Source organism: Magnolia sinica, chromosome 15 (genome assembly GCF_029962835.1).
Source record: "Magnolia sinica isolate HGM2019 chromosome 15, MsV1, whole genome shotgun sequence".
Lineage (NCBI taxonomy): Eukaryota > Viridiplantae > Streptophyta > Magnoliopsida > Magnoliales > Magnoliaceae > Magnolia > Magnolia sinica.
This window is the reverse complement of record NC_080587.1, coordinates 73,521,282-73,546,360: the sequence shown is the minus strand read 5'-3', so window position 1 is coordinate 73,546,360 and position 25,079 is coordinate 73,521,282. Positions and strand designations below refer to the sequence as shown.

Sequence of the window (25,079 nt, the reverse complement as noted above, 5' to 3'; positions counted from 1 at the left end):
ATTATTTTTCTCCTGTGGTGTGGTCCAACTAAGATTTTTAGTTGGGCCCCTGTGTAGTTTGCATCGGGACCAGACCGGGTATTTACCGGTTTGACCTGAACCGGCCTCTAGACCGACCGATACCAAACCCATACATGGCATCGGTTGCATGGCGTTGGGTTAGCGTCGGGCATACCCATATTCGGCCAATGTATGTCATACGCGGGACCCTTATGAGCGCAAAAATGTGACAGATCCAGGTTCCAGTGGACAAACACACACTGAGCATTTAACGACCACCGTTAAAAACTTTCATTTAGATAGAGCATGGGACGACTCAACTCAGCAAACTCGACTTGTCCTGCTCGTTTTGACTTGGCATCCAAACCGAGTAGACTTTGGGTATTGACTCGATTCGATCCAAAACCTAACTCATAAAATAAAATAAAATAAAACTCAAATTTCACATTTTAAATTTGAGATGGTGTAGTTGATGGAGAGGCTTCAATTTCTATATGTACACTTAGTTTTTGAGCTATGATTTCAACTTGTGGATACCCGTCACACTTGACTCGACTTGGTGCTGACTTGACCTGACTTTGTACCTATGACTTGGTTGGACTCGGTTCAAGCCATACTCGGACTCAGATCCGGTCAGGCATGCTGGACTCAATACCGAGTTGAATTGAGTTCGCGTTAGGTTTATTTCAAAACCAGGTCAAGTCAGGTTAGTCCTAACTAGGTTTGACTTGACTCGATGTCCAACTCTAATTTTAGATAAAATTGATATTTTTGTTTTGTGTTCGTTCATATCGATGTATACTTATGAATAGGTTGGATGAGAAATAAACGTCACGGTGGGCCCTAGGTAGGTTTCCACAGTAAGCCTCTTAGTAGCGCATAAAAATGAGCATCGTGCCATATCTATTTGCAACTTCAACAACATCCAAGCCGTTATTTCAATTAAAGCTTACATTTCAATTAATTGGTGATGGCTACATGAATCTTGTTCCGTTGTTCTAATCATTCAAGGGTCATTAGATGTTTGCTTGCTGCCGCTACTCATGAACTTTTGCGCCATGCCTGAGCTCTTATCTTACTCATAATTCCCTTTGAACGTGTTCATTTCAAGCTCCATCCTTCCGTCCTTCAACTCACCCATCTCAGTAATAGCAATAAAGCTATACGCATCCTACCAACTTATTATTCCTTTACTCCAACATTCTATCTTGAATTAATGGCCAATCTTATATCTATTTCATAAAATCTCTCCTTCAATTTGATTTGTATGGAGTGGGTACACAAAAACTCCAAAAACACAATTCCTTTTCATCCATCTTACTCTAATTTTATGATTAACATCTTTCTCAATCGTTATTGTGAATTATCAATCCAAGATTAGATGTCCCATTTATGATTTGAGATTTTTGTAAAAAGAAAAAGGAAATCTCATATGTAACTTGGGAGTTATTTGATAATCTGGGAGAGTATCATGTTTGATACTTATGTTCCAAGCATCAAGTGAGTCCCACCATGATGATATGATCCGAAAAATCAGGACTATCCAATCGGTCCATGCCATGCCATGGCCCACTTACTGAACGGCCAACAACAAGCATTCGGCCCCAGAACTGTTCACGGACCAGAATCAGCCCCAGCGTGTTGTATTTGTGAAATCCATTCCGTCCATCACGCGCATCCTTTGATGTGAGATCCTTGGAACAAAAATAGACAATATACAGAACTCAAGTGGGCCACACCACAGGGAAGAGTGGGATCGTGATGCAGACCAATAGGTTTGTGTGCCGGGCCACCATGGTGTATATCTTTAATCAAAACCCTTAATCAAGTGTAACTCAATAGAGCGAAGAGATCAGCATGTTCCAATACTCAGGTGGGCCACAACAGGTGAACAAATAGGTTTTTAGGAGCAATTTCACACTATTCTCATTGATGTGGGCAGCGTGAATCTTCTATCAGGCTGATAGTTTGTATGTACGGTGAAAATAAGTCTTGTCACCTGATGAACGGAGTGGATTTTACATAATACAAGATGATGGCCCCACAGAGGTTGGATGTGTTACTCCTCTCATTACAAAAAAGCCCCTGTGTTTTGAATAAATTAACTGAAATACCCCTGATGTACCTCAAATCCCTTCCTAACCGTTGGAACTAAAATTACCAGAATTTCAAAATTCAAAAGCATGTTCTCATCCTCTCCCGCCATTTCTTCAAACTTAAAGCGCTGCTCCTACTCTTCGCCTCCGCTCTTGATTCATTCTCTCTCTTCCTCTCCAACCTCCAACCACCAAAAACCCCTCTCTCTCCTTCTTCAAGCTCCCCTCTCACCTCCCCACCTCCTCCAAGCCCACGCCCGAATCTTCCGAGTCGGCGCCGATCAAGACGATCTAGTCGCGACCCGCCTCATCGGACGCTACCCATCTCGCTTAGCTCTCCGTGTTTTCTATCATCTCCACAACCCCAATATTTTCCCGTTCAATGCGATCATTCGCATCCTTGCGGAAGATGGCCTTGTCCTTGATGCCATTTCCGTCTTCAAGACCTTGATATTCCTGTCACTTTCCCCCAACGATTTCACCTTCTCTTTCCTTCTTAAGGCCTGTTTCCGCTCGACCGACTCCGTAATTACGTTTCAAGTCCATAACCATATCATCAAATCCGGTTTTGATCAGAATTCCGTCGTTTGCAATGGCCTTCTCGCAGTTTATGCGAAGGGTGTTAGAGATTTATTTTCAGCAAGAAAGGTGTTTGATGAAATTCCATGTAAAGAAATGGTTTGTTCTTGGACTTGTTTGATTGCTGGTTACGCTCAATTGGGCCGATCAGAGGAAGCTATGCTTCTTTTCCTGCAAATGGTTGAAAAGAATCTGATTCCAGAAAACGATACAATGGTTAGCATTCTATCTGCTTGTTCAAATCTTGAGCCTCAAGAAATAGGGAGATGGGAATCGGTTTTATCAGAATTCGGTGGCTACAACGATGCAGATGAAATTTGCCGTGATGCTATTGATACAGTTCGTGTTTATTTGTATGGAAAAATTGGGGAGATTCAGAAGAGTCGAGATGTGTTTGATAAAATGTCTGAGAGTGTAAGAGGGCGAAGAAGTGTGCTCACTTGGAATGCCATGATTGGTGGGTACATGCAGAATGGGCATCCCATGGAGGCTTTGGGTCTTTTCCGCCTCATGGTCACACATCCGAGTGTGAAACCTAACCATGTTACAATGGTCAGTGTGCTTTCAGCTTGTGCCCAAGTGGGAGATTTAGATCTTGGGAGATGGGTCCATGAATACATGAAAGTTAAAGGGCGTAAAGCGATTCTTGAATCCAATTCAATTCTCGCCACAGCTTTTATAGACATGTATTCTAAATGCGGTAGCTTGGAGAGAGCTCGGGAGATATTTGATCGAATGAGCACTAAAGATGCAGTTTCTTTCAATGCCATGATCATGGGCCTTGCTATAAATGGCCAAGGAGAAGAGGCCCTCGAGCTCTTCTCTAAAATGGAAGATTTTGGTATACAACCCAACGACGGGACATTCGTAGGCATGTTATGTGCATGCAATCACTCAGGATTGGTAAGCGAAGGGCGTTCGCTCTTCATGGACATACAGAGACGCTACTCGGCCACACCCAAACTAGAACACTATGCATGTTTCGTCGATCTCCTTGCGCGGGCTGGGCATGTAGGTGAGGCCCTTGCGGTTGTGCGGGCCATGCATATCAACCCTAATGGTATGGTATGGGGGGCTTTGCTTGGTGCTTGCTTGCTCCACTCTAGAGCGGACTTAGCTCCATATGTTGCTAGAAGGCTCGTCGATGCAGACCCCAAAAACTCTGCCGGGTATGTGATGTTGTCGAATGCATTGGCGGTCGATCAGCAATGGGGGGAGATTGAGGAGCTGAGGGGTTTGATGAAGGCGAGAAGGGTGTGGAAGCAGCCGGGGCGCAGTTGGATTAGTGTGGATGGGGTTGTGCATGAATTTCTTGTGGGGTCCACATCACATCCTCAAATACAAAGAATATATCATATATTGGATGGATTGTTCAAGGAAATGAGATTACCGAGTCATTAGAGAGAAAATTCACAGACGATACAGGTTGAAAAGGAAAGACAAGATACTTCTTCTTTCAATAGTTTTGGAGGAATCAGCAGTAAAAGAAATCATTTTCCACAAAATCACTGTTTGTATTGCAAGAATGGTGAGTAATCCTCAAATACCATATCTATTGCATTTATTGCGATTTGGAAATCATAATTACATCTTTAACCTCAGACTCCTCCAAAACATGGCCTGTCGGATCGGGTCTGCAGCGTCTGGATTGCAAGATAGACCAGTAGCAACTGTGCTGTGTCCTATCAGGTAATCCTAACCATCCAATCACTGTGATATGTAGTTCCTACATCTCAGTCTTACTGTGTGGCCCCTCAAGTAAGGATAATGGAAGTGATGCTTGCCAATCATTCATGTGGGAGTTCTTTGAGATGGAAAGTTTGCATAAGATCTGGGATGTTCATCAGGTGGGCCACAGTGGAGTTTCTTCCTTGATTTGAAACCAGTCTGGTCCACACATCAGGTGGGCCATAGAGTATGATAAAGATTGATGACTAAAAGTCTAAAATAGACTGTCCACATTCAGCATACCCACATATTCAGGTGGACCCTGTGTAGATCTGGCATGTACATGGACGGTGCGATTTTTACATAGCTTGGAATCCAGGGACGCGAATTGGCTGGTGTAGATACGTGCCGTGCGAAGACGAGCGCCGACGGTCCTTGAACTCCGAGTTTACGTACTGTTCAAAGGAGATCAAAGTTACATGGGACCCACAATGATGTATTTATTATATCCACACCGTTCATCCATTTTTCGAGATTGTTTTAGAGCATTAGAAAAAAAAATTAATCATATCAAAATCTCAAATGGACCACACCAAAAATAGAAGCGGGGATAATGATTTTCACCGTTAAAAAATTCTCAGGCCCCACCATAACGTTTATTTTCCATCCAATCAGTTCATGAGGTAAAAAATACCTGGATTAAGAGGAAAAACAAATTTTATATCGATCCGAAATTTCTGTGACCCCCAAAAGGGTTTCAATGGTATACGTTCAATTCATCACTTCTTTTTGTAGTGTGGTCCAGTTGATCTTTATGTCTCTGTTATTTTTCGTCTCAAGCCTTAATACGGGATCGCCAACTGGATGGACGGTTTGGATATAACACATACCTCATGATGGGATCCAAAGAACTTGCTGACGTCAATACATCAGCTATATAGCTGGTGTGTGGTACACCAGCCAATCCGCATCCGAATCCAGACCGTTGGTTGAAGTGAATGGAAGGTGACTTGTGAGAATCTGAGAATTCCATTGCTTCCTAGATTCAACAGAGATGGTTAATACTCTCTGTCACAGCTTAGGATTGAACGCATCGCCGCTCAATGTGTCGCACATGCTTAGTGGTTGGTTGATCGCAACCGTCCATATCATGGAATTTAGCACAATGAAGAGAAAGCAAGGCTATGATCATCACTGAAGTGTGATTGGGGGACAATCGCTTATCTATGGTAGTAACAACGGTATGGACGGTTCAAATCAATCCCACTATTACCATCTCAGCATTTGGGCCCACAGGGTGACAGAGGCAGAACGACTCTTTTACTTTCATAAGGAATTCATTCAACAGAATCAGAAGTCAGTGATTGGAGAATATATTATCTAATGCTACAGGCAAAAGTACCACAACTTGTGGTACCCTACCATATTTCCTGCCAAAGTGCCACTTGTGTAGTACATCAGTACCATTAATGTGGTGGGCCACACCATGAAGGTCACCTGGCACAATCTGCTGATCAGGTGGACCACACTGTTGGAATCAATGGACCACCGACGGTTTGACTTAACATACAGGTTTGGCCCACCTAGTGAGTTGATCAGCCTGATTTTTGAGAAAGGTGATCTTCATGGCGGGGCCTACTGTTTTCACGGTTCCGATTTCTTAATCAGGTGGCATGTTCGCCAGAAAGACGTTACAGTACCACAAATCGTGGTAGAGTCGCCTGTAGGGTGGGCCCAACAAGCTCGACAGGCTTTGGAATGGGCTTATGTAGACCGTTGGTTTCATTCCTGTAAGTGTCTATTTCTTTGTGCATGTGTGGCCCACTTGACCAAAGATCAGATTAGGAAACTCAAATAGGAATTAGGTATTTTATCAATTTTCAGGCCGGTCCAGTCCAGCCCTCAGCCCAACCAATGTTTTCTGGGCTTAGGCCTACTATGCTACGTCCATGCCGGGATTCAGCCCACTAGACGGACGGTTCTGATTGATACGTCAGCATCCCAGGCCACAAATGGGAAGGTATTATGCAGGAAAATACAGAGATTGCCTATCCACGGCCCTTGCTGTGGGGCCCACCTTGATGCATGTATTTGATATCCATGCCGTCCATCTGTTTTGCCAGGTCATTTTACAGCTTGAGCCCAAAAATGAAGCAGACCCAATTTTCAGGTGGACCATGACATAGGAAATAGTGGCGATTGACCATTAATGAGCCACATAAGTTTTGGATCAAGCTGATATTTGTTGCTTCCCTCCATCTAGGTTTATGTGACCTTATCAACAGGTTGGATGGCTAATAAACATTCGGGAAAATTACGGTGACCGTAGGAAGTTTTTAATGTGAGGTTATTCAATCACCACCGTTTCTATGGTCCACCTGAGAATTGGATGTTCATTTTTGGGCTAATGCGCTAAAATGATCGGCGTGGATATAAAATACATGCATCAAGGTGGACCCCACGCCTAATCCGATCCCATCCAAGGCAGGACAGCATATGGATGGTTTGGATCGCTAAGTATGGGGCCCCACAGGACAACCTGGGGCAGATTAAAGAACAGACCAGCAAAATATCTCAGGGCAGCTTCCAGGCTCCTGCCTAGCCCAGAAGACCCAGCCTAACCTGGAGGCTTGAGTTTGGTTTGTACAGCATATAGGTATGATTCCTCACACATCCAACAATAATCAGTGTAAGGTCTCTCAACTTTGATTATATGATCAGATGGGTTACCAGAGATGGGGCCCACCATCAACTTTGATTATATGATCAGATGGGTTACCAGAGATGGGGCACACCATCTGTCCATCCCAATCGTGTGTGCGGTCAGTGTTGATTGGGGACCCCTTGGAGGAAGAAGACAACCACGATCGTCTTTCCTCCTGACCAATTCAAATTAGAAGAACTCGATTCAACTCGTCTGAGCCGACTCAAATAAATTTCATCACGACTCGAGAAAAACTCTACCGGCACGGCTCAGTCCAGGCTGAGATAGAACTCGACCCAACAAAACTCTGGAAAAACTCGACTTGATTCGACAGAACTCAGAAAAAAAAAAATAAAAAAATCATGATACTTGACTAGATTCAACAATATTTATATATAATATTATATTGAAAACAGATTTCCAAGAGAATTAGGATACGTTTGCAATTCGGAGGGGATGGAATGAGTTTTTTTTTTCCTTTTCAATTTGATTTTCTTTTCCTTCTTAAAGCGGGAAAATGCAATCACCCTCAGTGCAGTTTCCATTTCCATGCTTGCCGCTCCCAAAAATACAAAACATATGGGTTTGACTAAAATCATGGAAACAATTCTGATTTTATTTATTATTATTATTATTATTATTATTTTTTGAGGTGAGACTATTCCCTGCAGATACACGCAATCACCCACAACCATGTGTATCAGGTAATGCCAACGAGGGGAGTCGAACCACACACCTGTAGGGAGCAAACCCACAATGCTGGCTGCTCGCCCAAACCTCATTGAGTGGAAACAATCCTGATTATCGATGATACTTCAAAACAGACCTTAAAATACTAAAATCTTACGAAGAACTCGTTTCACTAGTTATCATGGGGAAAAAAGGGCCAAATTCGGCCCTTCCCGATGAGTTATGTTACAAGTAGGAAAAACTGTGAGATTGCCTCTTTCACATACCAATGGAAAATCCAGGTACCATGCATGCAGTTATAGAATGGGAAGCCTGGAACGTAGCTCATCTCTCCTATAGATTCTAACATCCGACTTAATTCTCCGCTGCCACTAGCCTCTGCAAAATCAAATAAGCAAAACTAGTAACGGATAATCTGGTCGACAGGTGACAAAAGAGTGGTAGAAATGAAGGACAAACACATGTCGGGTGACAAGGACGACACATGCAATCCACTTATTGTTCTGGTCTTCCAAACCCACATGCACCTCTCTGTGGTCGCATGTGCCAATGGGTGTGGTAGAACCATGCATCAGGTTGGACCAATCATGCAGATGATGTGGGCTGGAAAAGTCGGCCACTGAACTCTTCCGGCCATCCATAAACATATGGAACCATCTGGCAATTCAGAAGAATTGTCAATGGTCCACTTTCGATGCAGATAGGTGCTTGTCTGATGAGTGGATTGGTTTGGCTTTTTGGGAAATATGGGAACATTGGGAAATTGGTCGATTTTTTCAAAGAAACTTCAAGGATTGTTGAAAAAGAAATCAATACATACTTAGAAATCAAAACATCACAAAAAAAGTGCACATAATAGGGGTTACTTTTGTATGGGGTCCTAATACATGCATTCTCCAACTGAACTGATTTAAGTATATTTAAAGTCTATTCATATAATTTATAAACATAAGAAGACGTGTATAGAAACACAAGTAATATATTCAAAAGCAAAAGAAGAATCACTAGATCAGGTTACATGTTTGATTTTGTTTTCGGATACAAAGATTGCAACTGCTTTGAGAGAAATTGAGAAATTTCAATTTTTTTCAAATTTCCGCAACTTGCCTCATCTCCCCCAAATCTCGAAATTGAAGCTCCAAATCCATGATTTTTCATGGAAAACATAAAGAATCATAGATTTGTAACCATTTGACATTGATTTAATGTGATTTACAGCAAAAAAAAAAAAAGAAAAAAAGAAAAAAAGAAAAAAAAGAGGATAAAATATCAAATATGCTCACCGGATCGAATAGGTGGGATATATTGACATTACCTATGCATTTCGTATCGCATAGGTGGGATACAAGATATATCATGGGATATATTGGCCGATATCGTCAATATTTAAAACACTGCCTTTGATATAGAATGGATGTCGTCACACTTATTTCGCTGCAGAACCATAATCGGATTATAGCCTGAAAGCTATGTAAAGAATCTCACAAAAAATGGGAGGACCTCGTCTCGGATGCTGAAGAAAAAACAAAGAGAAAAGCCTCAGTCCTTCCTGAAGAGTTCCTTTGTCCTTATTTGAATCACACCTCCTAGTTTGTCCAACAAAAGGTATTCGTTATTTTACCAACCTCATCCCCTTCATATTCATTGCTTGCTCTGGTCCGGTGGGAATTCAAGACTCCAATTTTGCATAGGCCACACACGATATTGCAAGCTGTTAAGATTCTGGTCGGGTTTAGCTTCCTCCTGGCCATCATGGAAGGGGGTTCAATAATGCAGTTCGGTGGGTGCTATCGAGAAATGTCCATGGCTAGTGGCTAATATGCTAGAGGTGTGGGATTTATGTAGGGGAAAGCAGATAGTGTTCTCTCATGTTAGCAGAGGTGCCATTGATGTGGCAGACACGTGCAAAACAAGGAGCGCTGAGACAATCGCTTGTGGGGTTTGATCTCCGAGCTGCTTAGGTGGCATTGTGTATATGGTGTCGTGTTAGTCTGACTAAGGTTATTCTGGCTGCGCTAGCACTTTGCTTTTTAATGATAATAAAAGCCAGATTATCATTAAAAAAAGAAAAAGAAATTTCTCATCCCCCTGATAACACCACCCACTACATCAAGGCCCAGATTCCACATGAAGGTCCCGGAAAAATTCAATTTTTGATGGATACCCTGAAAGAGGCGGGAATCAAATTGATTTCACCTTGTTACATGCTGCTATTCACAATCAAGAACCAAATCCCTTAGCAAATCCAAAATCAAGATCCATTGCCATTCTTTCCTAATTAGGGTCCATTCCATCAGATGGGCAACATGTTTTTCCAATGGGGCCACTCTCCAACTTTTGAGCACTTCAGCTAGCTTTGCACACATCACCCAAGAGATCCAAAGAGGCTAAAGAAATATTTCCCAACCTTTTTTTCCCCTGAAAGATTAAAAAATGAATGAAGAAAATTGGATAGTCCTGTTCCCAATTTCACCACTCCTATGAGTATCAACTCCATCTGTGATTGAAACAATTTATCGAAAGTGGTCCCAATTTAAAGAATGTCCATTCTAAGTGACTAGCTCAACATTGTAAACACATTTGGACCTTACTTGCACAATTCTTCCTACTAGGTGCTCTTCTGCTTCAAATTGCACTTCGGAATCCCACCCCCGCTCCCGCTTCCTAGCAGTTTGTACCGTAAACTTGCTGACTCGATTTGAAACTCTGCCGGGTCAACCCGACTTGGCGAGATTTCAAGCCTAGCCTTTAGGACACTTGGTCTTGGGACTCAGTTGGCCTGGAGTCGAGAAGACTCATTGGGTCGGCTCAGAAAACTCAATCAACTTGATGCAACTCGCACTAAACCGAGTCACTTGGCTTGTGAAACTGGTTTTTGTTAAAACTAAGAAAGCAACTACCTATCACTATGCTAAAACTGAACATAAAAAGCAGGTAACTATCACTAACTAAAATTGAACTCATGACCTCCGTCGTAGGTGGCAACAGCTTCTACCACTAAGCTACAAGGCACTTTGTCATTAGATCTCTTATTTTATAATACTTACAGCAAAGTTAACAATTTTAAATAATTTTTATAATTACAAACATACTAATTTGTAATTATTAATATCTAGTCGGCCGAGTCAAGTCTTCCAGCTGAGCTGACTTGAACGAACATTGAGTTGAGTTGAGTTCTCAGGTTTTTAAACTATGGTTTTGTACTTGTTAATATTTTGATATAGACGCCTCCCAGTTCCTGCACCCGAAATTGGACTATAATTTGTATAACTATAATTTGGACTACTATTAAAGATGTCTTTGTTGAAAACCACATTAGAAGTTGTATGTCAAGTCATGCCAGCTCCTTCACATCAGAACAGCAAATTGCACCATTTTGGGTGTCCAATCTCCACGACCCCACCAAGTTGCAGCCAGTCCATTTTCTCATGCAATTGCAGATGGCCCATATAATATTCTTTTTTTGGTGTGGTTTTGAGTAAAGTAGCCATTCAAGAGTAGTTTTTGGTAATGGAAATAAGCAATCTACGGCTATTCTTGCTCTTCAAAAAAACAAAAAAACTACGGCTATTCTTGTCCTTTCAAACTGGATTAGGGTTAAGGTATTGGTCTATGCATATAAACCAACAAGCCATTCAAGAGTACTTTCAGTAATGGAAACAAGCAATCTACAGCTATTCTTGCTCTTCAAAAAAAATAAAAAAACAAAAATCCTATGGCTATTCTTGTCCTCTCAAACTGGATTAGGGTTAAGGTATTGGTCTATGCATATAAACCAACTCTCTTACCTCATGGAGGCATATGACCAACTCACTATTACAGTTTGGTGAGAAATTTGAACTTTAGCATGTAATCTTCAAGCCAAGTATTTATTTTCAAGAGTCTTAGTCTCAGTTGCTTTTTCTTTTTCTTTGAAATGGTATGGAAAATATATTGGCTGGACATGTAGCAGAACAACTAGGGGAAGGTGATGCTTGTATTTTTGGGCCTGGTCGAAGCAATGACTGATTTTGAGGCTGCTGTCTTTGCCCTCAGGGAGGCTGAGGTCTGTCCCATGGCCATTTCCATCATCAGTGTATCTGTGGAAGGGAATCTATCAGAGGTTATCATGTGCGCCAGACGGGAGGAATGGTGCCATTTTTAAAATTTTTTTTTTTCATAGGCTTTTCAGGAGATTAACAATATGGCTGCTGGGCGAAGCATTTTGTTCACCCTGGCTACTAGGGCTGTTAATCCATCTGTCCTCGAGCTTGCTTGCTGTGGAGCTTCAATGACTCCACTCTCTCTGGTCAAGTCGTCCTCGGCGAGTGTTGGTAAAGGTAGGAGTGGGCTTCCGGCAAGCCTCCTTTTTTTGTATTCCGAGTTTATTCCCCATCTTTTATTTATTTATTATTTTTGGAGAAATAACGAAATTTCATTAAGAACAAAGCCAAAACAGAGAACAAAACAAACAAACTGACAAAAAAAAAAGAAGAAATGGAGACGCCGAGATGGCGACTAAACTACATCCCGAGGAATTCCAAATTACATCCCTTAAGCTTAGAGGAAGGGGGCGCCCATTCGACAATCAATAATCTGATTCTGAGGAAGATGCCTTCCACAGACTTGCTAGAGTTATTAAAACATCTCGAATTCCTTTCTTCCCCAACTGCCCAACAAATTGCGAGAAGTGCCATCCTCCAAAGAGCTATCTTTTGATGACCAAGACTACATCCATGCCGTGCAATCAACCAACAATCCACTGACTTTGGAAGACACCAATACAATTGAAACCGACCCAATATATCTGCCCATATTGGCCCCAAGAGGGAGCAATAAAGAAATAAGTGATTCACCGTCTCTTCATTCCGCATACACATCATGCACACATTGGGAAGGATCAAACCTCATTTCCTCAAATTATCCACTGTGAGAACCTTTTTCCACCCAACTAACCATCCGGACGCCGTAATCTTAGGAGGAACAGAATAGGCCCACACAAAACGCGTGGCCCACCACCCACTTTGCGTACCATCTTTGCCTAAATGAGAGTAGGACTTTACCGAAAAGACACTTGTCCTATCCAATTTCCACACCATCTTGTCCGCTTCCGAAACAATTGGGACAATAGGGTGAATGCGATCCAAGAGATTCGCATATTCTTCCACCTCCTCATCCTGCAGGAAACGTTTGCACAGGGGATCCCAAACAATCGCCCCTCCAACACAAGAAAAGCAATCCACCACCAAGATGGAGGGATCCAGCGCCAATCTGAAAATGGATGGAAAAGACACCTTAAGGGCTGAAGAATCCACCCACACATCTTTCCAAAATCTGATTTTTACTCCATTACCAACTGAGAACCCCACTCGTTGTGAGAATGCCAATTTCACTGAATAAACACCGTTCCAAAGGGCTGAAGCTCTATAGAGAGACGATTCCCTAGTCCCCCAACCCCCCATAGAGACTCCATATTTGCTCTTCCGAACCTCTTTCCAAAGAGCGCTATCTTCCTCTCCGAACTGCCAAAGCCATTTGCCAAGAAGAGCCAATATTCATAGCTCTAAGGTCCTCAATCCCAGTACTTCCCTAATCATAAGGTTTGCAAACGTCATTCCAACTAAGGAAGTGGAACCTTTTTGTGTCATCTGTGCCTTGCCACAAGAAGTCCCTCCTGAGCTTCTCAAGTTTGAAAAGCATCGATGCCGGCCATTTAAACAGTGACATAAAGTATAAGGGAAGACTGGAAAGAGCCGCTTCAGTAAGAGTAACCCGGCCAGCTAGCAATAGATACCGACGTCTCCAATGAGCTAGCATCCGCTCGACTCTTTCCACTACCTTCTCCCAAAGATGCCTTGTTGGTTTTCCCACACAAAGCGGAAGACCCACGAAGGCGGCTGGAAGAGTTCCCGCCACACAACCAAAGACTTCTGCTTTCAATTTATAATTTCAGTTATCTTCTGGGGAAAAAAAAAGAAGAAGAAGAAGAAGAAGAGAAAAAGATTATAACAAAAGCTCGTCAGGGCTCTCAATTTCCAGTGCATGTAAGGCTCAAATCCAATGGCCCTGGTATGCAAATACCTTGAGACCTTGAGGAATAAGCATGGTGGGCCAAAAAAGAGGAAGAAGAAGAGGAAAAATGGTGTGGGCCAAAAAAGAGGAAGAAGAAGAGGAAAAATGGTGTGGGCCAATAGGTAAAGGGTTTGAATTGTAGGAAGATTCTAATTTGGCTAGATAAATAGCATGATGAGCTCACTTGTCTTTCAATTGAAACTACTGAATGAATAGCATTGTAGCCAAACAACCTAGTACCCAGGTGTGTGATATGGCCACATCAGGACTGTATCAAGCCATCAGCCCACCTAGAGACATGATAAGGAATTGTAAAAGCATTTTTGTGTGTCAGCACCTGAATTGATCCGCTATTGACCAATACGGGCAGTTAAAGCTGATTAAAATGGGCTGTATGAATGTTGCTTGTTTGAAGTTACTCATGCATTGTTAATTCATGTTCCAAGGTCATCTGGATTTTTTATGCCGTTTTGACTGCATTCTACCTAATAAATCAAATGCCTTCCACCACTCTAGTCTGTTGGTCGCCTCATTCTGTTTAGTTTCCTGATATTTCATTTCTCATCCTGAGCAAATAATGCCTTCCACCATTCTAGTGTGTTTCTTAGGTATTCCAAAACATGGAGAGACTAGGTGTTATGGTCCTAGTCTTTGTAACCAAATCGTGTGTGCAAATGCTACCTTCTTTGAGTCTACACTGTTCTTTTCAGATGAAGGTACAACTCTAAGAATGGAAGATTCTTAGTCCTCTTCTACAGTGTCAGTGCCTCTTCCTGTAGAGGTCCATCCTATCCAACCACTTTCTTCCACGGGTTATCTCTTCCTGCAACTGTACCTACTCATAAGTCATAATGGGAGAAGGAAGATAGTGAAGCTTTTCATGACTTGTCATGCACCACATCTTCTTCCTAGCCTTCTAATCCTATACCTTATGAATCTTCTTATCTTCCTATTGTACAGAGGGGAAAGGTAGACGTTCTTGTAACTTGTACCCAAATATCCTATTATCATATTTATCTCTTTTCATTGTTTGTCTCCCATTTTGTTCTTAAATGATATCAGGAAACCTAGTCTCATGAGGGGGGAAGCAGGCTATGAAAGAAGTGATGACTGAGCTGAACCATCTTCCTACTAACAGCCATGTAGTTGGATGCAAGTGGATGTATACTATTAAGTTTCAGCCCGATGAAACAGTTAAAAGATTGAAAATTCGATTAATTGCTATGGGATACACTCAAAACTCTCAAAGTTGATTACACTGAGATGTTCTCCCTAGTTCCTACACTCAATTCCATCTGTGTTATTCTCTTAGTTACAATTAACTATGTCTGGTCTTTGTTTCGACTCGATATTAAAAATGCATTTCTTAATGGAGATGTCACAGAAAAAAATCTATATGGAGCAACCACTTGAGTTCATTGCTTGGGGGAGTCAGAGAAAATGTGTAAGCTTCATAGGGCAAACTATGGTGTTAACATGGTTAGTCAGTTCGCTATTAGTGTGGTTAGTCAGACATATTGTAAGCTATTAGTATGGTTGGTCAATTCCATGAGTTCTTCTAGAACTCTATATTTCAATGCAATTGTCCGAATTCTGCAGTATTTTATGGGAGCTCTAAGCTAAGGAATCTTATATAAGCGACAAAAGGTATCTCTAGGTTACCAGGTACTGTGATATTGATTGGACAAGTTTGCCATCTGATAAGCAGTCTACGTCCAGATAGTGTACATTTATGGGAGGAAATTTAGTCATGTGGATGAGTACAAAGCAAAGTGTGGCAGCGAGATTCAATACAATGGCAGAATATAGGGTCATGGCATATACCACGTGTGAGCTTGTATGGGTAAAAAAGTCGTAACAAGAGATGGGTTTTTCTGTAACTTTTTCAATGCAGTTGTTTTGTGATAACCAAGCTTCAGCTCATATTGCAAACAACCCAATATTTTATGAGAGAAACAAACATATTGAAGTCAATTGTCACATTGCACCTATTGCCGTGCCTCAGTGGTACTCTCTGGAGTTTCAACATAAGGTTACGGGTTCGAGCATCCCTTGAGGTGCTAGTGCACGAGAGTGTGTGGGGTGTGTGCGCACGAGTGTGGGGTAAGCGTAAAAAAAGTCGATTGTCACTTTATGGATGAAAATGTTAAAAGTGGTCAATTTTTACATTGTATGTCAAGTCTCAAGATCAACTTGCAAATGTATTCACTAAAGCTTTTGATTGCAATCAGTCTAAGCGCATCTTTTCCAAGCTAGGCATCGATGATATTTATGCTCTAGCTTGAGTGTTTAAGTTGATTAATATGGGCTATATGAACAAACGACCCACCTGATCCTCCTTTTCTATCCTTTAGTTCTTCTCCTTATTCAAAATTTATATTCTGAGAGGCTTATCTTGTAAATTGTATCGAGTAGGGTGTGTGCTTGGCATTTTGGTTTTATGACTTAAGTGAATAAAATGTGGGAGGGTGGGAATGTCCAAAATTACACAGGTCATATTGGGACCAATATAGTGCTTGCCTTTTCAATCTTTTCACTTTTAACCACGAATTTTGCCTATTTTATTCATTTCAAGCTTAAAGGAAAGCTAGAAACTCATTTAACATTTTTTAAAACTAGATTTAGGCCTATGTTGGAGATCAAAACACAACACTTGACATGATTTAACAAAGCAAAGCAAAGCGGACCATTTTGGGGGAATTGGAAAAATGGGTAAACCATCACCTTTTTTTTTTTCATTCTTTGTGCTATTCTTTTGTATTTCAACATACAGGCCCAATCCACCAAGTCGTGCTGGGCTTGGGTGCGATCAAAGCATATTTAGCTGGTTTATTTCTTCAATTTTCACGTTTTAAAACCATTTTGCCCAACTTTTAACAGATTAGAATTGTGCATATTAAATAGATAAAGTTCGTATATCAGATTTGGACAGAAATTCTATTTCGTTTTCAGGTTCCCTGGACCTTCCCAGATTCAGCTCGTGGCCTTCTTCAGGCCTGGCACGGTATGAGGTATGAAAAGCAAAGGTCTAAGCTTTGGAGAATGTCTCTCTTGGCTGTTTGGTGGGCCGTGTGGGAAGAAAGGAATGGGAGATGTTTTAATGGTATTTCTAACTTGGTGGAGTTTACTGTTCATAGGGTAATTCACTTAATAGTTGAGTGGGGTCTTTTGTCGAAAAGCTTTAAGGGTTGTAATTTGCTCTTTTTAGGAGAGTAGTTGGTCGGTTATCTCAGCGGTCCAGCTCTCCCCTTTGTTTCTGTTTCTTCTTTTGCATCAATAAAGTTCTCATTATCTTTCATATATATATATATATATATATATATATATATATATATATATATAAAGAGTTATTGTTTACAAAATAAAATAGCATATATTGTGGTTTTGGATGAAGTTGGGATAATATGCTTATACTAGTTTGATGTTCATCAACGATGGAGCAAAAGACTAAAAAGCTTGATTTTTAGCAGGTCAAGCCAACCAACAACTTTCTTACCAAAGAGTGGATTGACACACTACTATCATCATCATCACCATCATCTAAGCCTTGTCTCAATTAATTGAAGTCGACTGCATGAATCTTGTTCCGCCATCCTCTCTCTATCAACGGCCAACTCTTCAGTTAGAATATAGGTTATCAAGTCTTTTCTACTGCCTCCATCCACGTACTTTTGGGCATTCCCCTTGCCCTTTTAGAGCTTTCGACTTGTACCAACTCTCTCCTTCTAACGGGCATGGTTGGTCTTTGTTGCACATGACCAAACCATCTAAGTATATTTTCCTTCACCTTATTACCTGTTAGTGTTACTCTCAAGTTTCCTTGAATGCATTCATTTCTAATTCCATCCTTCCTCATCTTGCCACTCATCCACCTCGACCAAGGTATTCCATATCGGTCACGATGGCCATAACGGTCACCACCATTACTGATACGAGGGCGTAACGACCATTAGGATCCCGGTAACGGTTTTTTTTCTTTTGCCCAAAAAATTCTGGAAAAATATTTAGAAAATCTAGAATAATATAAATATTCCAAATATCTATTCAGTTTTTGTTTTGAACATGTATATGGTATTGTAACAGTCAACTCTTTTGGTTAGAGTGTTGTATCTGATTGTTTGGTGAATTTATGAACATGGTTATGTGTGTCTAATATTTACACATCACAATCAAGCATTAGAATTAGAAATCAAAAAAGAAGAAGAAGAAGAAGAAGAAAGGAATAGATACCACTTTTATCATTTTTTTTAAAGATGGCCCTCAGAGCTTCTATTTGCCAAATCGCTTCAATCTATGGTTTTAATCCTAAAAACCAGAGTAAGAGTGGTCAAAATCTAATGTAGAATAATCTAGGAAAGTTTTTGGAATAAGAAAAGTGAAAAAATGAGGAGATAAATGAATTTAAATTTATATATTTTTTTTAAATGACAATTTTTCGACCGTTACGAGGGTAATGGTTGTTACGCCTCGTAATGGCCGATACGGTCCCAAAAAATCAACTACCACATTTCACCCCTGTATCATGTAATGGCCACTACCATTACCTATACGTATTGGCCTCTACAACTATATCATAACGGATACCTTGATCTCAACATCCTCATATTCAATTACACTCATCCTATGAATATTTTATTCCTTAACTACCCAACATTCTATCCCATGTCAAAAACACAAATAAGTTTAGATTCTGGGACATGCCTACATATATATATATATATATATATATATATTATATATATATATATATATATATATATATATATATATATATATATATATATATATTTCAGCACTTCTTATCCAAAAAACTAATGCTGATACAGTCTAATATAGGTTCAATACAAGACATGCTGAAACACTCCAATATGGATATTTGAAATCTTGCCCGGTGCACAAGTACTTTGACATATCTGAGGAACACTACTCCAATTCCCAAGACAAACAGAGGGCGTGTTAATGGAATAAATAGTGTACGAATCTTAACCAAGGGGCTAGAGGACATCTGCATCCCATCAGGCTACAGTACCATGCTTGGGATCAGAGTATTCAATCCTTTTACAAAGTCATTATTGCTTCAGGTACGCTGGCAATTTGTTAATATCAGGAACCTTAAACCTCCAATACGAGAGCTGACATCCTTGAGGTTGCCTTAGAGGATAGGATTCTTATAGTGTGAAAAAGGTAAAATGGTTATAATTCTCAATATCAGGAACCTTGAACCTCCACCAGAATAGGAATCTTTTTTTTCTTTTTTTTTTTGGAAAGGTAACACTTCCAGAGATTGAACCTTGGATCACTCACACACACTACACTGTCTCCAGCAACTTATCTAACAAGCAGGAGACAAAAGAATAGGAGTCTTATGATGTGAGAAAAGGAAAATTGCTATATCTGTCAATATCAGGAAACTTAAACCTCTGCCACAAGCATTGGCATTCTTATAATGTGAACCCTCCCAGTGTCCTTCAGCCCTTGGGTATGAATTTTCTATTTTCGATTTACACAAAGGTGCCTGGTTCTGAACATTCAAAGTAACATTGACATGTCTGACTCCTTGCTTCATCTAAGTAGTAAGTGAAATCACCTAATGTAGAGTCACCATCACTGAGGCTTGTCATACGTCCTAACATGGATAAAAATATTGGCCAATACGTATCAATATTTTGAGAATATGATACTGGTACATTTTTATATTAATAGATGATACACACTAAAATGGTAAAAATTCATAGCAATGAAGCAGATACATGCAAAAACATATTAGTTTTGGGGCCAGGCTGTAAGTACTTTAATACCAATAATTTTAACTTTGCACCATATTTCACTCTTTTTTAGGGTGTCTAGCTTGAGTGGACATGCGCCTTCTTGGATGCATTGGCTAACTAAGAGATACCGTGATTAACTTTGCACCATATTTCACTCTTCGATTTCTCATGTCCTGTGCTTGTCCAGGTTCGGCCCGCAGTATGCTCCAAGCTTGGTATGGCACAAGGCGTGGAAAGTATAGATCCATTATATGGAGAATCTTTCTCTTGGCAGTTTGGCGGTCAGTGTGGGAAGAAAGAAATGGTAGATGCTTTGAAGGAAATAAGGAATATCTAAGTCGGTCGAGTCTACTGTTCAAAGGGCGATCTATTTTATAGCAGAATGGAGTTCTTCCGTTGTCAATCTCCAAAGTTGTAATTTGTTTTTTTTTTTTTTGGGTTTTTAGTTGATCCACTATCTCGGCAGATTAGCTCTCTTCCTTTCTTGTAATGTTTCTTCCTTTTTTTATAAAAGTTTTTGTTACTACTCAAAAAAAAAAAAAAAAAACTATGAGATACCGTGATTAAAGACATTAATATGAATATCCCGGAGGGAACTTCACCCATGATGAGACCAAAGAGTACTTGGGGGAGAATATTCTCCTATAGTTGGTTAAATTTAAAATTTTATCTAAACGACAATAGCAAGTGGAAGGCCAAACAAGCTGTTTTCAACAGTGCATTTTCCAATGAGAATGGTAACAAACTCTTTTGGTTGGTCAGACGGGATTGCAGAACAAAGATCAGCCTTGCCAAATAAAAGAAGTGCCACATGGAATGCTACTGTCAAGGGAGACTAACAAAATGCTACATTACATGGCTTGGGGTGACACTAGCATGGTTTTTAGACGAGGTGACTTGGATCAACTTGCTCGGTCTTCAATCAAGTTTTTGGTGGGAGGGGGTTCGAACCGGATACCAAATGTGAGTCAACTCGGATGAGTTGTATCATACTTGTCCAAGTCTTAAAACCAAGGATACTTTACACCTATGTTGGCTATTTTCCAAATACTAGGTGATGCTACATGTCCACTTGAATTTCTCTGTTGCTGGATCTCCAATATTCACCAGATAACTGAAGTAGTCAGATGGTCAAACAGGTCAATCTGCCATGTAACAACTGTGGACCCACGAGATCAATGAAATGCCGTGGTAGAGTACTGTGCTTTGGATCAGAGTATTCCATCATTTCACGAAGTCATTATTGCTACTGACATGCTGGCGGACTTTGTCAATATCAGGAACCTTAAACCACGGCCATGAGCACCGGCATTCTTGTGGTTGACTAAAAGGATAGGAATATAGGATTCTTGCAGTTTGAAAAAGGAAGATCTGCTATAATTGTCAATATCAGGAACCTTAGCCCTCTCCCATCAGCACTGGCACTCTCCTGGTTGACTTAAAGGATAGGATTCTTATGGCGTGGAAACGGAAAATCGCTATATTGAAGACACAGCAGCTTTGCAACCAAGAGAACATCCACTATCTCAACATGATTACAGATTCAAGATGACATGTAGATGTAGTATCTCCACAGTCATTACATTGACCAGCCATAATTGATCCCACATTTCTGTAGCTCGATCAGAGAAACTGACTGATCCATGAAACAACTGTGAGGGCCCAAGAGTCAATTGAATGATCCACAAAGTCAATCGGATGAAGTTCTAATGACCCAATTGGGTTGTGGGGCTCCCACATCTAATTAGGTGTTAAAGGTCCCTATAAATCAACCATTTGATGACAACTGTACAGCAAAACAATAAAACAGTGTACATGAAGGGTCTCCATGCTGTAGCTAATCAAAGCTTTTCAAGACCATAAGGCTGATCTATATCAGAACCTGGGATTGGATTCTCATGCAAAACAGCAAGGCCTAAAGAGGCTCATATACAGAACAAACAACCTACAATTGCCTATGATTATGTACAAGGAATCCAACATGATTTATAGATATTTGTATTAGGTTTTGACTCTTTCAAGTTGCTAGTTTTGGTTATTAAATTCTTAGAAAAAAAATATTCATCCCGCTTTGATCTTTTAATAAAGATCTGTTACGTCTCAAAAAAGAAAAACTAAAAAAAAAAAAAAAGCTTCTCCACTTACCAAGGATGGGACTTACGAATGTTATTCAAACAGGATTCATAAAGCTGCCCCAAATACTTGGGACAACACTATATATAATGATGATTCCAAGGCACAACAAGACTCTTCTCGGAAGTGCAAAACACATGGGTTTGTTAGGTATTAATTACAATGATAAAAAACTGGAAGATATTTTGAAATAGTTTAATTCATTTCAACAATAAGGCATTGAGCAACAGTAAAAGCCAATAGAAACTATGCCTCATATGGAAATCAAATTTCAAAAGCAACGGAAGAAACAGAAGTCAAAATACATTTTGCAGATGTAACAATACTAAACGTAAACTGCAGAAACAAACAGTAAGCCTGAATACCATTTTAAACATGTTGCCAAAAGAACCAAACAAATGTATAAGAATTCAAGAAAACAACATGAAATCGATACTTACTGTGCCTTGACTCTTGTGTAGAGAGCTCACCAAGGAGATGAAAAGGCATAACTTTGGCTGGATGCACAGTTGACATTGCTGAACAGACCCGTGCGAAGATCTCCACATGCATCATGGAGTTCACATACAGACCCCATTTATCCCTCCCAAGACACTCAGTAAGGCCCATTAGACAGCCACCGGAATGTCCATATTTTTCTTTAATGAACAAACCTGGCTCAAAGAAGCTAAATTCAAATTGAAGTCCTTTGCTGACACCGTTTGTACAATTTGAGTGGCTTCATTTGGCATACCAGCCTTCAAAAGAATAGATACCAAACAGCTAATCATAATAGTATCCGGCGCACACCCAATGGCTAACATTCTATCAAAAAGGCCAATGGCTTCACGCATTCTCCCTTTCATACAATGCCCAATAATCAAAATTGTAAATGTTATCTTATCAGGAACACAACCCTTCTCTTCCATTTCTTTCACGATTATATTCGCCTCGTCTACGTTACCTGCCTTGCAAAACCCATCGATCACAGGATTGTACATAAACAGCCTCGGAACGATGTCCCTCCTCCCCTTCAATTGCATCAAAAGCTCCCGGGCCTTATTCAATCTATTTTCCTTGCACAGACCATTGATGACAGCACCATACGTATACACATTCGGAAAAAGCTTCCTTCCTTCCATCTCATCCCAAAGCCTCATTGCATCATCCAATTGTCCATTTCGGCAGTACCCATCGATGAGAGATGTAAGCGTCACGACGTCGGGCAGACACCCATCAACCGCCATCTTCTCAAACAATGACACAGCTGAGACTGTGTCCCCTGCCTTACCATAACCGTTGATCATCACATTATATGTGACCAAACTGGGCCTAATTCCAAACCGAACAACCATTTCCTTGAAAACCAATGACGCCTCATCCATCCGACCCACCTCGCAATACCCCCTTATGATCGACGTGTATGTCACCACATCTGGAGAACATACACCGTTCGATCGTACCTCATCCAATAGCTCACGTGCTCTATCCACCTTTTCACTCCGACATAATCCGTTCACAAGAGTGTTATACGTAACAATGTCTGGGCGACAATCAAAACTGCCCATTTCGCTAAAAACCTTGAATGCCCGATCAACGTCGCCTAATTTACACAAACCCTTTATTACAATATTGAAAGTGCACGTATCCGGATGAAAATGCCCTTCTGTAAAGAACCTAACTGCATCTTCGACTCGATTCTTCTTAACCATTAGATTCAAGAGATTATTATACATAACTGAATTCGGCCTACATTTGTATTCTTCAGCTTTAACAAGCAAATCCATGGCAGAATCATAATTACCTGCTAAAGCATGAGCGGATACCAAGTCCCCAAGAAGTGATTTGTCGGCCGAATGCCCGTCGATCATCATGCAATCCAGAACTGATTTTGCCGCTTTGTGGAGGCCTGTTTCGCAGAGGACTCTTATCAAACAGCTGTAGGTCCCGACAGAGTGACTGAACCCAAGGGTCGATTTTGTAAATTCGAAAAAGTCAAGGGCTAGCTTGGGGTTTCTGTTGCCCAAGCGTCTGATAACGGCGTAAGCGACTGAAGGGGTTAATGCTTCAATAAAGAAGCTTGAAAGGGCACCGAGGGATGGAGAATGAATGAATAAGGTTGATATGACTTTGATGATCCAACGGTTGGATGAGGTGGGATTTGAGGGGTTTGGGATTGGGTCTCGATCGACGGTGGGATTCGAGCAAGCACGGTGGAATCGCGCGATCAGACGGCGGCGGCTGTTGGAGTGTTGGAGTCGGTGGAGAAGCATTTAAGAAGATAAGAGGATGTGGGTGAGGCCCAGGGGAGGAAGGGGGGAGAAGAGGTCATGTGAGGGAGGAGGCCATTGATGGAGAACGGACGGTCCTGATGCATTCGATGGTGTCTGGTCATGGCCATGATGGTAGTGGCGGGAAGGGTGGGGATAGAAGCGGCATATCAAGGTTTTTCCAGGGAAAAAAATGGAATATTGCGTAAGAGCTTTGGCTGCTGCGATGGGGGAGGAGAAGCAGTTTGTCTGTTGAGGAGAGTGGCGAGAGAGAGGGCAGGCATGGAAGCGTCTGAAATTGCGGAAATGCCCTTTCTCGGTAGCTGATTAGGTGCGGCCCCACAGTTGACGGTGCGGCCCTTACTGTGGGGCCCACCTTGATGCATACGTTCTCTATCCACTACGTCCATCTCCTTTTAAAGATCATTTTAGATAATTTTCCAAAAATTATTTATATAAAAATATCAGGTGGACCATACTATAGTGGTGATCGAACGATCTACCATTAAAAACTTTCTAGGTCCCACCGTAATTTTTATTTAAATCAAAACTGTTGATAAGGTCAAAAAATCCTGGATGAAGAGAAAAAATAAATATAAGAATGATCCAAAACTTCTGTGGCCCACGAGAAGTTTTTAACTGTCATTCACAACTTAGTCCTTTAATATGGTCCACCTGAGATTTGGATCTACTTCAATTTTGGGATCATACCCTAAAATGTGCTTGATAAAAAGGATGGACAGCATGGATATAGAATAAATACATCAAGGTGGGCACCACAGTAAGGGCCGCACCGTCTTCGGTGAGGCCGGGGCGCATCTAATCTGCTCCCTTCCCCTGGCCAAATCGCTACTGAAGTGACGTCACCAAGCTTTGTGGACCCCACCATGATGCATTTGTTGTATCCATACCGTCCAACCATTTGTAGAGATCATTATATGGCATGATAAAAAGAATGAGATAGATTCAAAGTTCAAGTGGACCCACCACAGAAAACCGTGGGATCAGTCATACCCACCGTTGAAACATTTATAGGACCCACCATGATGTAGTTTTTAGATCCAACCTATTCATAAGTTAACATAGACATAGATGAAGTGAATAAAAAAATATAAGCTTGATCGGAAACTTCTGTGGCCCC

General features: G+C 40.9%; 2 protein-coding genes across 2 annotated transcripts; one reads left to right on the top strand and one right to left on the bottom strand.

Annotated features, from left to right (window-relative positions):
* Positions 1 to 2,133: 2,133 nt before the first annotated feature.
* LOC131227893 (pentatricopeptide repeat-containing protein At1g08070, chloroplastic-like) lies at positions 2,134 to 5,169 on the top strand. Its single transcript, XM_058223722.1, has 2 exons — positions 2,134 to 4,203; positions 4,278 to 5,169. The coding sequence occupies exon 1, from the start codon at positions 2,184 to 2,186 to the stop codon at positions 4,074 to 4,076; it is 1,893 nt and encodes a 630-aa protein (XP_058079705.1). The 5' UTR covers positions 2,134 to 2,183; the 3' UTR covers positions 4,077 to 4,203; positions 4,278 to 5,169.
* Positions 5,170 to 7,890: 2,721 nt separating this feature from the next.
* Positions 7,891 to 24,229, bottom strand: LOC131227127 (pentatricopeptide repeat-containing protein At2g06000). The gene is made up of 2 exons (XM_058222847.1): positions 22,130 to 24,229; positions 7,891 to 8,115 (listed from the first exon to the last, which is right to left on the bottom strand). Exon 1 carries the CDS (start codon positions 23,939 to 23,941, stop codon positions 22,298 to 22,300), a length of 1,644 nt encoding a protein of 547 aa, XP_058078830.1. The 5' UTR covers positions 23,942 to 24,229; the 3' UTR covers positions 7,891 to 8,115; positions 22,130 to 22,297.
* Positions 24,230 to 25,079: the final 850 nt, after the last annotated feature.

What these genes read in the sequence shown, in the direction of transcription:
- LOC131227893 (XM_058223722.1), top strand. Translation starts at nt 2,184, where the DNA reads ATGTTCTCATCCTCTCCCGCCATTTCTTCAAACTTAAAGCGCTGCTCC.
- LOC131227127 (XM_058222847.1), bottom strand. Translation starts at nt 23,941, where the DNA reads ATGCTTCTCCACCGACTCCAACACTCCAACAGCCGCCGCCGTCTGATC.